This window comes from Mirounga angustirostris, unplaced genomic scaffold (genome assembly GCF_029215605.1).
Source record: "Mirounga angustirostris isolate CCGP_5_RB_7025 unplaced genomic scaffold, mMirAng1.0.hap1 SCAF_17, whole genome shotgun sequence".
In the NCBI taxonomy this organism is placed as follows: Eukaryota; Metazoa; Chordata; class Mammalia; order Carnivora; family Phocidae; genus Mirounga; species Mirounga angustirostris.
The window spans coordinates 25,223,175-25,238,462 of NW_026991725.1; the positions used below are offsets into that span (position 1 = coordinate 25,223,175).

Genomic DNA, 15,288 nt, shown 5'->3' on the forward strand with positions numbered 1-15,288 from the left:
GGGCCTCATGACGTCATCACGCCCTGCGCTGCGACAGGCCTTACTCCACGCTGGTTGGGGTGCTCTTAAGACTCCGATGTAACCCACATTGGAGCCTGAGGGGACATCTCGTGGACGCGCACGGAAAAGCAGTCCAGAGGAACACAAGAAAATAACACTGAAGCACTCCAAATGCCGGGCCGACGCATACAAGCTCCTCCCAGCTCCTTGAAGATCCGCCTCCATCCTGCACCTCGGCTGTTGATTTCTTTTCCTTTTGTGGACTCGGCCTTCGGCCCGCCGGGCCTGGCGTTTCCCAGAAGGCCCAGCGTCGGGAAGGGGTTTGCAGCTGCTCCGTCATCGTGCGGCCCGTCGCGAGCCCGCGCTCGTGTGCAGGCCCGGCTCGGTTCCTGGTCTCTGGTGCGAGGATTCACGCGAGGCCCTGGTCTCGGTCCCCGGAGTAGGCCGCGACCCCGGGCGCCATGAAACAGGAGGGCTCGGCGCGGCGCCGCGGCGCGGACAAGGCGAAGCCGCCGCCGGGCGGAGGGGAACAAGAACCACCGCCGCCCCCGACCCCCCAGGATGTGGAGATGAAAGAGGAGGCGACGGCGGGTGGCGGGTCATCGGGGGAGCCTGACAGCAAAGCGGCGGCGGCGGCGGCGGCTGAGCACTCCCAGCGAGAGCTGGACACCGTCACCTTGGAGGGTACGAGAGCCCGGGCCGGGGACGTGCCGTGGTCACGGATGACAGCGCCCCGGTGATCCAGCCTATCCTCGGGACCCCAGCGCAGATTCCACCACTCCCGATTCCTTAGGATCACCCCCAGTGCCCGCCCCCTACCACCCTGACACTCCTGACTCCAGCCCCAATAATGAACCTTCTCTCCAGGCTCTGGATTTCTCCCTGAACATACCTCCTCCCTCCTTACCTGGGTTGCATCTAGAAGTGGGTCTCACTGGGCCTGTGGACTCCCTCCCTCTTCTAAGTCCTCTCCGACCTACTCTATTTACATCCACCGAACTGATTCTAACGCCCCCAGTATGTGATTGGTCCCTCTAGAAACCGGTGTTTATAGTTATGTGTGTAAAGGGGGTCAGGGTGACGCAGAATACTGGCCCCTGAATTTTAAGACTGTACAAAAGTTTTCTGTTGCCTTCGCTACCTCTGGGAAACTCCCCTAAGAGAAGCCTTTCGACTCGGTATCTTGCTTCCTTGTTTCTGTAATTAAGGTGCCTTTACAATCCCGTTGCTCATTCTCTCCCTTCAGGCCTTTACTTCTGTTCCTAAAGAGTTGAAATACATTACAGACTTTCAAGTTTTTAGGTGTCATCTTTGAGTTCCTAATACTCACCTTCCACCTAAACTATGTATCAGTCCCCCCATTGCTTTTCTCCTAGGTACTTGTTCCCAGTTTCTTACTACTGTCTTGGTCCTCCAAGTTCACATTTCACTTTTCTCAGAGCATCCTGTCCACATTTGGAGTGGGCAGAGTGAGAGCTTCCCACTGTGAACCTGGTGCTGTTTTCCCAGCTCTGGATCAAGTGGAACCAGACTATTTATTGGGTTTTCTCTCTAACTGCATGAGAACCTTGCTCAAAAACATTGAGATAAGCAAAGTTAGGCTCCTGGGTGATGTTTTTGAGGATGTAATGTTGACTGCATCAGCCCCTACTCTAAAGTTGGGCAACAGGCTCAGTATCTAATCAAGACCCTTTTACCTAAAATAAGGATAGCAATGGCAGAGGTGCGACTGGGTACATACATATGTTTCTTATAAAGCACTTCATTTTATTAATCTGAAGTAGTCCACGTTTCACTGTAGAAATTTTGGAAAATATGAGAAGTCTAAAGTAGCAGGATATAACATCGACCATGGTTAACATTTTTTCCTATGAATTTTTGAGTTGCTCTCCTGTAATTGAGATCAAGTTATATAGACAGTTTGGAACAAGGCATAACTAAATACAGATGACTTTGTGTGCTTTCATCTAACATATCCATAAACGTAGTGTTCAATTTATTCCAGAAACGTTTATTGAATACCCAATACAGTGGCTAAGCATACAAGCTCTGGAATTCGTTTCCTCATCTCTATAAATGAGAGTAACAGTACCTACTTCACTGGGTCAGTGTAAAGATTAAAATGCTTAGAACGGGGCGCCTGGGTGGCTCAGTCGTTAAGCGTCTGCCTTCAGCTCAGGTCATGATCCCAGGGTCCTGGGATCAAGCCCTGCATCGAGCCCCGCTTCAGGCTCCCTGCTCTGCGGGAAGCCTGCTTCTCCCTCTCCCTCTCCCCCTGCTTGTGTTCCTCTCTCGCTGCGTCTCTCGCTGCTCTGTCAAATAAATAAAATCTTAAATAAAAAAAATGCTTAGAACTGTGCCTAGCACATGATGAACACATAGTAAACCCTCTGTAATGTTAGCAGTTATCATTATTATGTCAAGGGGACCCAGGCACTCTATGCTAAGTGTACAAAGGTAACTAAGAAACAATTCATGTGTTCCCTTATTCCTGGACACTTCAGTTGTTTCCAGTTTTTTACCATTATATATAGCTTTGCAGCAGTCATCTTTGTGAGCCAAGTTTTTAATCTACCTTTATGATTATTTCTTTAGCACAGATTCTCAATATGCCTGAGTTGAGAAGGCAGATATTTTTAGGGTTTTGGATGGGTATTGTTCAGAGAAACTGTACTGATTTACATTATACCAACAGAAATGTCCTGTTCACCCCTGACTCTATGTTACATTTTTTTATAAGACAGAAACTTTAAATATTAAGACATAGAATAGTTGAAAGTAATGTTATGATTTTTTTCTAAAGATTATTTATTTTAGAGAGAGCACAAGCGCACAAGCGGGGAGGGCAGAGGAAAAGGGAGAAAGAATCTCAAGCAGACTCCACGCTGAGCGTGGAGCCTGATGCAGGGCTCAATCCCAGGACCCTGAGGTAATGACCTGAGCCGAAACCAAGAATCAGACGCTCAACAAACTGTACCACCCAGGCACCCCTCTGTGTTAACCAGTTTGGTAATTGAAAACATTTCCATTTGCAGTTATTCAAATGCTAGTGAAATATATTTTCATATCGGTTAGCTGTCTGTCTGCTTTTTGCATTGTCTCTTTGTGTTCATTTTTACTTACCCTAATTTATACAAGCTCTTTGTAAAATAAGAATATGTCTCTGGTCACATTTGTTGCAAATATTTTTGTTTACACAGTTATTCAGAAGGATTTTTTGCAGAGTGGAGTTCATCATTCGTGTGTGTGTGTGTGTGTGTGTGTGATTTCTCCCATTATTTACATTTAGAAAGTCTTTTCCTATTTAGAAAACTGATAAATCTCCATGTGTGTGTTTTTTTTTTTTTTAAGATTTTGTTTATTTATTCATGAGAGACAGAGAGAGAGAGAGAGGCAGAGGGAGAAGCAGGCTCCCAAGGAGCAGGAAGCCCGATGTGGGACTCGATCCCAGGACCCCGAGATCATAACCTGAGCCGAAGGCAGACGCTTAACCATCTGAGCCACCCAGGCGCCCTCTTTTTTTTTTTTTTTTTTAAGATTTTATTTATTTATTTGACAGAGAGCGAGAGAGGGAACGCAAGCAGGGGGAGTGGGAGAAGGAGAAGCAGGCTTCCTGCCGAGCAGGGAGCCCGATGCAAGGCTCGATCCCAGGACCCGACCTGAGCCAAAGGCAGACGCTTAACAACTGAGCCACTCAGGCGCCCCTCCATGTGTTTGTCTTTGTTGTTTCTCATCATTGCTTTTCCTTTCTTCCTCTTTCTGTCACCCTCTACCCTTTCCCCTACCCCAGCTTTATTTTTCTTTGTCTCTTCGTTATGTCTTAAAATCATTGTATGGCATCTGTAAGTATTGCTTAACCGTATTAGGCAAAAGAAATGACTGGCTACATCTTGCCCTTTAAAAGAGGTTCCCTAGAACTTCTCGCCTAGAGTGGTGGGAGAATAGGAAGAGTTAGAAGTAACATTTTTTTTCTTCTGTGGTCCTCCACAGACATCAAGGAGCACGTGAAACAGCTGGAGAAGGCAGTTTCGGGCAAGGAGCCTCGATTCGTGCTGAGGGCCCTGCGGATGCTACCTTCCACATCACGCCGCCTCAACCACTACGTTCTGTATAAGGCTGTGCATGGCTTCTTCACCTCAAATAATGCCACTCGAGATTTCTTGCTGCCCTTCCTGGAAGAGGTAAGTGAGTCAGGCACTTAAAGGGTACAGGCTTGGCCTCAGACCACACCCCACCCCCCCTTCGATGTAATTGTTTCTCATCCTAAAGACCTGTCTTACTACCTGCTGTAGCTGACTGGTAAAACAAAGCAGCTCGTTTTAATACTCATTTGCCCACTAGCAAGGGAACCATCCTGCCCTGTAGTATCATTAGAGTCAGGGAAAAGAGCTGGGAATCAGGACCCTTTGAACCAAACTCTGTTCCCACTGCTCCCCAACACCAACACTCTCCTCCAGTTGGGTGGTGTCTCCATGGTCCTAGGAGAAGGTACCACCACCTCTCCGCCTCCGAAGCCTCACCATGGAGGACGTATAAAACTGGTAAAGAGCACAGGTTCTGGAGGTAGAGTTGAATTTGAAAACCAGCTCTACCGTTTGGTCCATGTGGGACCTGGACAAGTGATCTAATCTCCTGATGCTTCATTTTCTTCCTTTGTTAAATGTGGTGAACAGATTTGGGGGACGAAGGGGAGGAAAGGAATATGTGTAAAACTCTTAGAACCGTGCCTGGCACATAATGAACGCTGAGGAAGTTTGTTTGTTGCTGGCAGTGGACTCCATGTCAGGAAAGACCCCTCCTTTTCCTTTCTGGCTGTAAAATCCCCCTTGTGTCCAGGTCCTGCCCCTTCTCACACCTCATTGTCCCTTCAGCCATCTCCCTATATGCTCATGGGCTGTTCCATGGAACAGACAAAAAATCCCTTGAGGTGGAATGATGAAGAATTTATTGTCTGGGAACAGGGAAAAGCACCCTCTTCGTACTTCACCTGGAAAATTTTTTTTTAACCTATATATCTCTGAATTCACCCCAACATGTTTGAGCTGTTGCACATTATTCCAGTTTGGATGACTAGATCCGATAATAAGTACGATGTATATGTCAGTTTCCCCCAAATTTCCTTTGTTCCCACCAAAAAAAAATTATCTCATTATTCTTGACCTCATTCCTAGAATTATATTACCTTGTTAAACCCTCTCTGATAAAATTGCAGTGGTTCCAGGTGTGGTGGTTTAATCTCTCTACTTAGATTGTAGACTCTTTGAGGGGTCTTCGTAATATCCTTTCTGTCCCCATTATATTCTGTAAAGATGTCTGTTGTACTCCTGTCAGCTTTTTTTTTGTTTCTATTGCCAGCCTCCTTGACTTCCTTTGGAAGGGGACGGTGCCATCTTTATTTTTATATCCCAGTACCTAGAAAAATCTTGCATATAATAGGCACTCAGTGAATATTTGTTGAAATACATTGTGAGTGCTTAATAAATTCTTAATTGGTTGATCTGACTGAGCTTTTCCACAGTAATTCCTGTCTCCTCCTAGCCCATGGACACCGAAGCTGATTTACAGTTCCGTCCCCGAACAGGAAAAGCTGCGTCAACCCCCCTCCTGCCTGAAGTGGAAGCCTACCTACAGCTCCTCATGGTCATCTTCCTGATGAACAGCAAGCGTTACAAAGAGGTATCCAGGACCAGAGCAAGCGGAGCATGGGGTTTGCAGGAGAGATTGTCTCTGGTGAAGAACTGGAGAGAGTCCCTGGGCTCTTCATCATGCCCCCAGACCCTTTCCCCCATGTGGGAATGTACCTAACCCCACATCCAGGGAAGCCCCCTTAGCTCGTGCTGAGACTCCATGGGAAGTGGCAGGCATCTCTCTGGCACAGTACCCGTGCGGTGGGTTCTGTTAGGAAAGGGAGATTTAGAGACAGAAACCTGAGTTCAAATCCTAGCTGTACCTTATGGCAAATTAATTTCTCCTGACTTTATGTCAGATGGGGGAAAACAACGCCCAACTCACAACATCATTGTTGGCATTAAATAAAATACTAGCACGGTGATCTGCATATAGTAAGTTTTCACGATATTTTCATAAGTGGCAGCTCTGACGATGGGACTGAGCCACCCTCCCCCCGCCCCGGCTGGGGCCAGCTTCTTTGTCAGTCACAGCCACTATCCAAAGAACACACTCAAGAAATGACAGGACCGGGGCAGGGCGTCTGGGTGCCTCAGTCGGTTGAGCATCCGACTCTTGATTTGGGCTCAGGTCATGATCTCAGAGTCGTGGGATTGAGCCCTGAGTTCGGCTCCGTGCTCAACAGGGGTCTGCCTGAGATTCTCTCTCCCTCCCCCTGGCTAGGACCCCCGCTCTTGAGTGTGCACGTGCCCACCCACGCGCTCGCTCTCCCAAATAAGTAAATCTTTTGGAAAAAAGAGAAGAAAGAAAGAAATGACAGTTCCCCCTGTTCCATTCCCTGTTGTGTTTTTTTCTTGCTTGCCACGAATCGGTTTTTGTTTGTTTTTAGATATAATTCACCCCCTTTAAAGTGTACAGTTCAGGGGCGCCTGGCTGGCTTAGTCAGTAGAGCATCCGACTCCTGATCTCTGGGTCATGAGTTCGAGCCCGACATTGGGTGCAGAGATTACTTAAAATAAATAAATTAATTAACTAAATTCAATACATTAAAAAAAAAACTTAGGGTACAGTTCAGTGGGTTCTGATGTGTTCACAGTGTTGTGCGACTATCATCACTATCTAATTCTAGAATAATTTCATCACCCCAAAAAGAAACCCCATTACGGTTAGTAGTCACTCCCCATTCTCCCCTCACTCCAGCCTCTGGCAACTACTCATCTACATTTTCTGGCTCATGGATTTTCCTATTCTGGACATTTCCTATAAATGGAATTAATGTAACGCATGGCCTTTTGTGTCTGGCTGCTTTGACTTTGCATAATGTTTTCTAGGTTTGTCTGTGTTGTAGTGTATATCTGGATTCCAGCCCTTTTTATGGATGAATAATATTCCCGTTGTATGGATAGTTATGAATAATGCTGCTGTGAACATTTGTGTACAGCCTTTTATGTGAACATACGTTTCCAGTTCTTCTGGATTCATGCCTAGGAGGGGAGTTGCTGGCTCCTATGATAGCTCCCTGTTCAACTTTTTGAGGAACTCCCACTTGATTCTCTTTTGGCTGCCTCCCCAGGCACAGAGGATCTCTGACGATCTGATGCAGAAGATCAGCACTCAGAACCGCCGGGCCCTGGACCTCGTGGCCGCAAAGTGTTACTATTATCACGCCCGGGTCTATGAGTTTCTGGACAAGCTGGATGTGGTGCGCAGGTACAGACAGCCAAGGGCTGACGCCAAGGTTAACAGCTGTCCCCCAGGCTCTTCCCTACACTCCACAGCAAGGGAGCATTGGTAGGTCAAGGGTAGAAGGACAGGCTGGAAAACATTTCACTCCTCGGCTTGAAACTTGTGGTGGCTCCCATGTTCCTCAGGGAAGAGCTGAAGTCACCCTAGCATGTGAGGCCTGACGTGCTCTGGCCCCTGCTAACTGCCTTCTTGACTCTACCTCCCCCCGCTCCCCCCGACTCATTCCTCTGCCACACTGGCCTCCCTGCTCTCCTGGGCCATGCCAGGCACACTCTTCTCTCTGCTGACGCTGCTCCTCTCCCTACTTCCTTTAAGCCTTTGTTACCTTTTCAGAAGTGAGTCCTGTCCTGATGAAGCTATTCAAAACTGCATCCCCATCCTCCTCGCCTCCTGCGTTCCCCACTGCACTTTCCCTGGTTTCCCCACAGCCCCTACCTCCTCCTGTCATGCCACCTACGACACTCATCTATCACGGTCTTTGGCTGTCTCGCCCGTTCAGATGCGGAGCTGTGGCCTCTTTGTGCGCCCGGAATAGCGCATCGCACCACAGGGGCTCGAGGGTTGAAGAGTCAGTGAATAGCCAGAAAAGCAGTTTGTGCCACTTTTTTTTTTTTGCAATTGAGAGAATAGAGCGTTCAAAGCCGTTCAAAGAGTTGTTCTTTGAGGCGTTTGACATGCTTTTTCTTGCCTTTGCGAAGCTTCTTGCACGCTCGGCTCCGGACGGCCACGCTCCGGCATGACGCAGACGGCCAGGCCACTCTGCTCAACCTCCTGCTGCGGAACTACCTGCACTATAGCCTGTATGACCAGGCCGAGAAGCTGGTGTCCAAGTCCGTGTTCCCCGAGCAGGCCAACAACAACGAGTGGGCCAGGTACCTCTACTACACAGGTGAGCGAGGGGCCCGGGGGGTGTCGGGCCCACGTGGTGCGGAGGTCCGCAAAATCGGGTGCGCTTGGTGCCTGGGAGGCCCGAGAGGCCCGTTCGGCGCCCTGGTTTGCAAGGGGCTTTGGAGGACGCCGTCCTGCTGACGTGCCCTCTCCTCCGCACCCAGGGCGAATCAAAGCCATTCAGCTGGAGTACTCAGAGGCCCGGAGGACGATGACCAATGCCCTTCGCAAGGCCCCGCAGCACACAGCTGTCGGCTTCAAACAGACGGTGAGCAGTGCTTCTCATGCCCGCGCCGCTCCCTCATCTGATCATGCTTTCGCTCTCCTTCCCTGCGCACGGGCCTGGGAAGGCCTCCTGAACCTTCATTATCCAGAAGTTGCATCATATGTCCGTTTGTGCGTAGCACTGATCAGAGCACATGAAGCAGACACTGCCGCGCCTCCTGTGGTTTACGTTCAGAGTGCGATCCTTGGTAGATAGGTTTTAGAATATTCCTGTTTCCCCGGCGCTCCTTATAGTCATTCCAGTCATGGGCTTGGGTTGTGTTGAGAAACCCCAGGCTTTTTCCTGGTCCCTCACATGCCCATTTGGGAGCAGTGTTTTCTTTGGCCAAGGAGCCCAGAAAATCGCCATCAGGCTGACTGATTCGGGGGCAGATAAATCTTGGCCACCCGAGAGCCGTCAGTCACCAAGTATTTTTTGAGTGCTGACCTTGGTGTTGGGCGCTCTGATCTAGGTAAACAGCGTTGACTCAGCAAGGCTTGAGGGCCCGTGTAAAGTCACAGAGCCTGGTAGCCAGAATTTGGACCCAGCTTTCCTAACTATGAACCTCTGTTCCCACTTTAACATGACCTCCACCTCCTCGTGCCCTCGAAAGAGAATCAGATGGAGAAGTGCAGTGAGTAGGTCCGTGTGGTCAAGATTTGGTTTCAAGATTTGGTTTGTTTCTGTTCAGAAGTTCAGAGAAAGGTTTGGTTTTGGTCAAATAATTAAAGACATCTTTAAAAAGTTAAATTTAATCTGGTTTTTGAAGATGGGTAGAATTTCACAGAAAGGAATGGCTTTTCAGACATACACGGTATGTGTACAGAGTATTAAATTGCTTACAACGTATGACATACGCTAAAGTTTCTAAAAATACCAGGTAATCAGTATAGAAGCGGTGTCGTGTACTGGGGAGCGGCATTGTGGGGTAAAGCAGAGTTTTCAAACCAGACTTCACTATGGATGGATGAGGGATAAGGTTTCAGGGGTTTCTGTGGTAGAGCCAGGTGGCAGGAAGGAGCAAAGAGAGCTGGAGTGACGTCTTTGGCCAGCAGACTGTCGGCGGGAGCCACCCCCACCCCTCCTTCCCCATCACTAAGTCGCCTCCGTGTCTTTTGTATTTGTATCCTCTCTGGTATCATCAGTGCCCTTGTTTGAGCCACTAGCATTTCTGGTCGTCTTCCTCCCCGTTACGAGCCCAGTTTCCACACGCCTGCCTGACGTAAACAGTGCTCCAGGCCCGTCTCTTTGCCCAGGAAGCTTGCATTGCTCCCCATTACCTGCCCAGGAGAGTATTACAAGTCTTTTGAGGGAGACAGGCGGGGGTTATGATGACACTGGATGACACTGCTGTGGCCACCGTTGCCGCCCACTGTAGGGACCAGGAAACCGAGGACTTGGTTGCTCAGCTTTTCCGAGCTAGTGCGTGAAGACTAGCATTCTGTCCTCAAACTCCGAACTCAGCCTGGCATTCAAAACAGCACGTCCCCAGACGGGCCCAGCCTCCCCCATGAAAGCCTTCCAAACTTCTTGAGACGTGTGCTCACACTTGGCCAGTCTGTTCCCTCGGCCAAAACATCCTCCTTTTTCTGCTTCATCCAAATCCTTACGGCGTGTCTTAACTTCTGCCCTTCGCCTGGGTTCCCCCTCACTCCTGGATCCTCCAGGGAACAGGGCAGCATCGCAGGTGTATGGGGCTGAGTGTTGGCATGATCACCCACCACCCATCTTTTTTTTTTTTTTTTTAAGATTTTTTTTGGGGGGCGCCTGGGTGCCTCAGTCAATTAAGCGTCTGCCTTCAGCTCAGGTCACGATCCCAGGGTCCTGGGATCGAGCCCCGTGTCAGGCTCCCTGCTTAGCGGGGGAGCCTGCTTCTCCCTCTCCCTCTGCCCCTGCTCGTGTGCTCGCTCTCTCATTCACTCAATCTCTCAAATAAATAAAAATCTTAAAAAAAATATGTATTTATTTATTAGGGAGAGAGAGAGAGAGAGCACACGCAGCGGGGAGGGGCAGAGGGAGAGGGAGAAGCAGACTCTGCACTGAGCAGGGAGCCTGACACGGGGCTCGATCCCAGGACTCTGGGATCGTGGCCTGAGCTGAAGGCAGGCGCTTAACCGACTGAGCCACCCAGGTGCCCCAGCCCACCACCCATCTTAACCCCTTACTTCCCTCACGACTCTTGCTGTCACGTGATGTGGCCCTGTCCATCCTACTTGGTGGGCAGCTCCTTCATCGCTGGCATCATCGCCTCCGTTGTAATTTTCCTCGCTTGGTGCCAAGTCCACGGTAGGCACTATTCAGAAATCCCTCAGTTTTATGGAGAAGGAAGGGCTGGATTTCCCAGGCAGCCTCCTGCATCCGCACACGGCCCATTCACTGAGGTTCTGCCCGTCCCCTTCCCACGCTTCTGCCTCTGGCCAGGTGCCGAGTTCTCCACACTCACCTCCTCTTCTCCAGTATCGATCCACCTCTCTAAGCAGCATCTTTGGCCGATCCTGTTCCATTCCCTAGACCTCTGGGCCCTGTCCCCTCACCGTTTCTGAGCCACAGGACCTGCCTGTCTGGCCTGAACTTCCAGAGCGTTGCCGTTGCAGCGTGGTGTGCCGTGGAACTTAGGGCTCAGTGTGGTCAAAGGGGCAGCTCTTCCAGGACCTGGCTCTGGGCACAGGCCCGGCTCTGCATGGGCCTAATCGCAGGGCCATTTTCCCTGTTTCGCAGTGTGTCTGGCTGCGCTGAAGCCCTGTTTCTCTACCCCCCGTCCCCCCGCTGGGGCTCCCTGCCCCCTGCCCTCCCGTGTCCCACACCTCCAGGTGCACAAGCTTCTGATTGTGGTGGAGCTGCTGCTCGGGGAGATCCCGGACCGGCTACAGTTCCGTCAGCCATCCCTCAAGCGCTCGCTCATGCCCTACTTCCTCCTGACTCAAGGTAAGGCCAGCCCCGCTCCCAGAGCTGGCCGGACCCCGGTCGCCATGGCCTCCTCAGTGGGTTTGCCCGTTGGCGTCATCCGACACGCTCCTCTCCCCCTGCAGCTGTCAGGACCGGAAACCTAGCCAAGTTCAACCAGGTCCTGGACCAGTTTGGGGAGAAGTTTCAAGCAGATGGGACTTATACCCTAATCATCCGACTGCGGCACAACGTCATTAAGACAGGTGCGGGTGGGAGTCTGAGGGGCCACTGGAAGAGCAGGACCCAGAAGAGACTTCTGCAAGGGATGGGGACAGCCCTAGGGGTGTCCGTGGGTGGGTGAAGGGGCTGTGCCCCCCATGCCCACCCCACTGCTCCTTCCTCTCCCAGGTGTGCGCATGATCAGCCTCTCGTATTCCCGAATCTCCCTGGCTGACATTGCGCAGAAGCTGCAGCTGGATAGCCCAGAGGACGCGGAGTTCATTGTTGCCAAGGTGGGGCTGGCTCGGGGACTACACTTACCGCACTCCTGCCGCATTTCAGGGGACGGGAATGAGAGGAGATTGGTCAAGGAGGGGGTGGCATGGTCTTTTCAGGGAGTGCCAGTCTTAGAGTGAAGCCAAGAAGTTTCCAGAGAGAATGTGTACTCAAGTGAGCGTGTGAGAGTATAAGGAGGAAAGGAACAGGATGTTCTCAGATTTAGAAGAAGGGCTCTCTGGTGACCTTGCGTCCCCTTGGGGACCTGCAGGCCATCCGGGATGGCGTCATTGAGGCCAGCATCAACCACGAGAAGGGCTACGTCCAGTCCAAGGAGATGATTGATATCTATTCTACCCGTGAGCCCCAGCTGGCCTTCCACCAGCGGATCTCCTTCTGCCTCGATATCCACAACATGTCTGTCAAGGTGAGAAGCTGGGGCTGCAGAGGGGGGTTTGGCAGCACCCAAGGATTCATCAGAGATTAGCCTAGTTCCCGGCCCTTCTCTGTAAAGTCGCTGAATGGCAGGGCAGGGGGCCCAGAGGGAGCAAAGGACTCGGCATGTGGGCCTGGAGGACCTTCGACTGCTTCTAAGGGCCTGGTTTCCAGGGGACCAGACGGATTCAGAGTGCAGGGCTCCAGATTTGCTTCCAAATTTGAGTCATTCGCCTTCTCTGAGACTGTTTCTCCGCCTGTGAAGCTGATGGTGCGAGTGAGAGGACCTGCCCTGTGTGCTTCAGGCTTGATGACATTAAATGCAAGCAGTGTCTCAAGGCACTTAGTCAAGTCTGAACTGTGGGAAGGCAGGGGGGGTGTCTAGTTCCACAGAGGCTGTTAAGCCCTTATCCTGTGGCAGGCACTGACTTGGGGGCTGGTACCATGTGTCAAATTTTTCCTGGTCTCTTCTTGCCCCGAGAAACTAGGGATGTTGTTGCCTTGCTTAAAATCAGGTAAATGCTGTGCTCAGGGAAGCAGGGAAGGCCAGGCCTTTCCACACATTGAAACCTCTGCCTGGACTGCCTTTCCTCCATTCGCACACCAGTCTGTTCCTTTCCTCCTTTCCCTTCTCACTGCCAATCCCTCTCCCTGCCCATTCAGGAGCATTAGTCGCTTACACCTCCGGGGTCTCCTGATTCTCTCCTTTAGCATTTAGCACGTGGTGTAGTAGTAATTCGCTTGCATGCCTAGCTCCCCACTAGACTCCACTGGAGAGCGAATAACCTTATTCATGTCGTGGTGCCCGGTACACAGAAGGAGCACAATAAACGTAAGTTAAGTGCATGCCTTCTCTTCATCTTGTTCCTCTCTCTGCTGTGCTTTAGGCCATGAGGTTTCCTCCCAAATCGTACAACAAGGACTTGGAGTCTGCAGAGGTAAGGTGCCTTCTACTTTAGAGAAGACTGAAAGGTCAGACTTCCCTACAGAGAGGGAAGAGGGAGGCGGTTTCTGGAAGGGCTCGGAGCAGCTCTGAAGCTTTGGCAGTCCCTGACGTTGGGGTGGGGTGGGCTGGGTGAAGCACTGTGTGAGAGAGCCCCACTGGTCCCCAGCAGCCCAGCCCTCACCCCACCTCTTGCCCCAGGAACGGCGTGAGCGAGAACAGCAAGACTTGGAGTTTGCCAAGGAGATGGCAGAAGATGATGATGACAGCTTTCCTTGAGCTGGGGGGCTGGGGAGGGGTGGGGTGAGTGGGGACTGGCTCATTATCTTTCCCCCTTGGGGTCCCCTGCCCAGGGAACTGGCCCCTTTCCTCTACATGCCTCACAGACTGCGTATGTGCAGGGGGTGAGGGGCGCAGGGAGCCAGCCACCCCCACCTCACCCCAGGACCCCTCCCCAGCCAGTGACATAGCGCACGGTGGGCAGGAGGGTGGGCAGGCGGCCTCCCCAGGGCAGGGTCCTGGCTAGTGGTGTGGGCAGCAGGATGGGAGGGAATAGCCCCGTGCTCTCCAGGGAGTTGGGGACTAGAATTGGGGCACGTGTTGGGTTGTATGTTTTTTGAAGCTTCAATTATGATTTTTAAACAATAAAAAGTTCTCCAAAGTTCTTTGTGCATCGTTTAATGACTGTACTTCGCTCTCACACCTGCAGTAGTGACAGAGCCAGATTTTTCTTTCCTGGTCTTGGGAGGACCAGCCCAGTGCGGTCACCCAGGGTGACAGTGGATGAGGATGAAGCCAAGGGCAGGGTGAAGGGATGCTGATCTAGCACGAGAAGGGCCTCTCTCCTCTCTTAACTGGCTGGCCAGTGTTGGGCAAGTCGCTAAACCTCTCAGGCTCCTTCCCCACACCTGTCCAATAAAGGGTGCCCTGGCTCTAAAGTTAGAAACCTAGAGCTCTGGAGGGTCAAAGGAAAGGCCAGGTGAGGTTTGCGGAGGAGAGAAGGGGCTCTGACAGGTCTGCGGCCGGAGGGGGAGAGCCTGGCTTTGCCCAGTTGGCCCTCACCGAATGGGAGACAAGCTCCCCAGGGAGAGCAGACCTGGGTCAGGCAGCAGGGGGCTCCCTGTGGCCCCGCCCACTTACTCCAGCTGTGGGGGCGGGGGGGTGTCTGCTTAGGTCCCGAAGTCTCCCGGCTCCTAACAGCGCTGCTCCCCATCTCGGGTCACTGAATTATTGCTGTGTCCCCCGGCAGCCCCTGGGACGCTGCCATACATGTTCTCCGCTCCCTCCAAGTGCTGTTACCTGAACACGGCCTTGTGGGTTTCCGCCTCTGCTTAACTGTTCCCTTTCCAGCCGTGCTCTGGCTCTCCACCCCATGGATTTCTACTCCAGGCTTCCTGCCTTGCAGTGTGATGGATCCCCCTGGCTTCTGGAACACTCGCTTGAGATCAGATACTCTTAGGAGGTCGTGTGAAAGTCTTATCTTCCTGACTCGTAGGTTCTTAGCATGAGGCATTTGTGTCCTCCCGGGGCTTTGCCCAGTGCCTGGCACACTGGGTCCGATGAAGTCTTGTTTGTTAGGAAAGGTACGCTCCGTTCATCACCAGCTGAAGCTTTTCATCCCCCAGTATCCCTAATTTCCACTGAAGGCATGTTTTAGACAGGCCTTGCTTTGGTTCCTGATCACATGCCAGCCTTGGTCAAGTGATCTGGCATCGCCCACTTCATTTAAAAAGCTACTGCCACCTCTTAGGGTAATGAAACTTTTTTTTTTTTAAAGATTTTATTTATGGGGGCGCCTGGGTGGCTCAGTCGGTTAAGCAGCTGCTTTCGGCTCAGGTCATGATCCCAGAGTCCTGGGATCAAGCCCCACATCAGGCTCCCTGCTCGGCGGGAAGCCTGCTTCTCCCTCTCCCACTCCCCCTGCTTGTGTTCCCTCTCTCGCTGTCTCTCTCTGTCAAATAAATAAATAAAATCTTTAAAAAAAAAAAAAAGATTTTATTTA

The 15,288-nt window shown here is 51.3% G+C and overlaps 1 protein-coding gene across 3 annotated transcripts; it reads left to right on the top strand.

Moving 5' to 3' along the window:
* Positions 1-305: 305 nt before the first annotated feature.
* On the top strand, positions 306-13,950 carry PSMD3 (proteasome 26S subunit, non-ATPase 3). Of its 3 annotated transcripts, none has more exons than XM_045888971.3 (12): positions 306-684; positions 3,991-4,181; positions 5,539-5,676; positions 7,202-7,338; positions 8,073-8,263; positions 8,427-8,530; positions 11,338-11,452; positions 11,557-11,676; positions 11,822-11,925; positions 12,180-12,335; positions 13,231-13,281; positions 13,456-13,950. In XM_045888971.3, the coding sequence occupies exons 1-12, from the start codon at positions 462-464 to the stop codon at positions 13,591-13,593; spliced, it is 1,668 nt and encodes a 555-aa protein (XP_045744927.1). In that variant the 5' UTR covers positions 306-461; the 3' UTR covers positions 13,594-13,950. The 3 variants fall into 3 exon arrangements, with proteins under 3 accessions (XP_045744927.1, XP_064439336.1, XP_045744928.1); XM_064583266.1 differs by having other exon boundaries at positions 13,459-13,950; XM_045888972.3 differs by having other exon boundaries at positions 308-684; positions 13,488-13,950.
* The last annotated feature ends 1,338 nt before the right edge of the window (positions 13,951-15,288 follow it).

Bases quoted from the DNA above. Each gene is read 5' to 3' on its own strand.
- PSMD3 (XM_045888971.3), top strand. From the start codon at position 462: ATGAAACAGGAGGGCTCGGCGCGGCGCCGCGGCGCGGACAAGGCGAAG. The intron at 8,531-11,337 runs GTGAGCAGTGCT...CCACACCTCCAG, and splicing joins CTGTCGGCTTCAAACAGACG to GTGCACAAGCTTCTGATTGT. The intron at 11,677-11,821 runs GTGCGGGTGGGA...TTCCTCTCCCAG, and splicing joins GCACAACGTCATTAAGACAG to GTGTGCGCATGATCAGCCTC.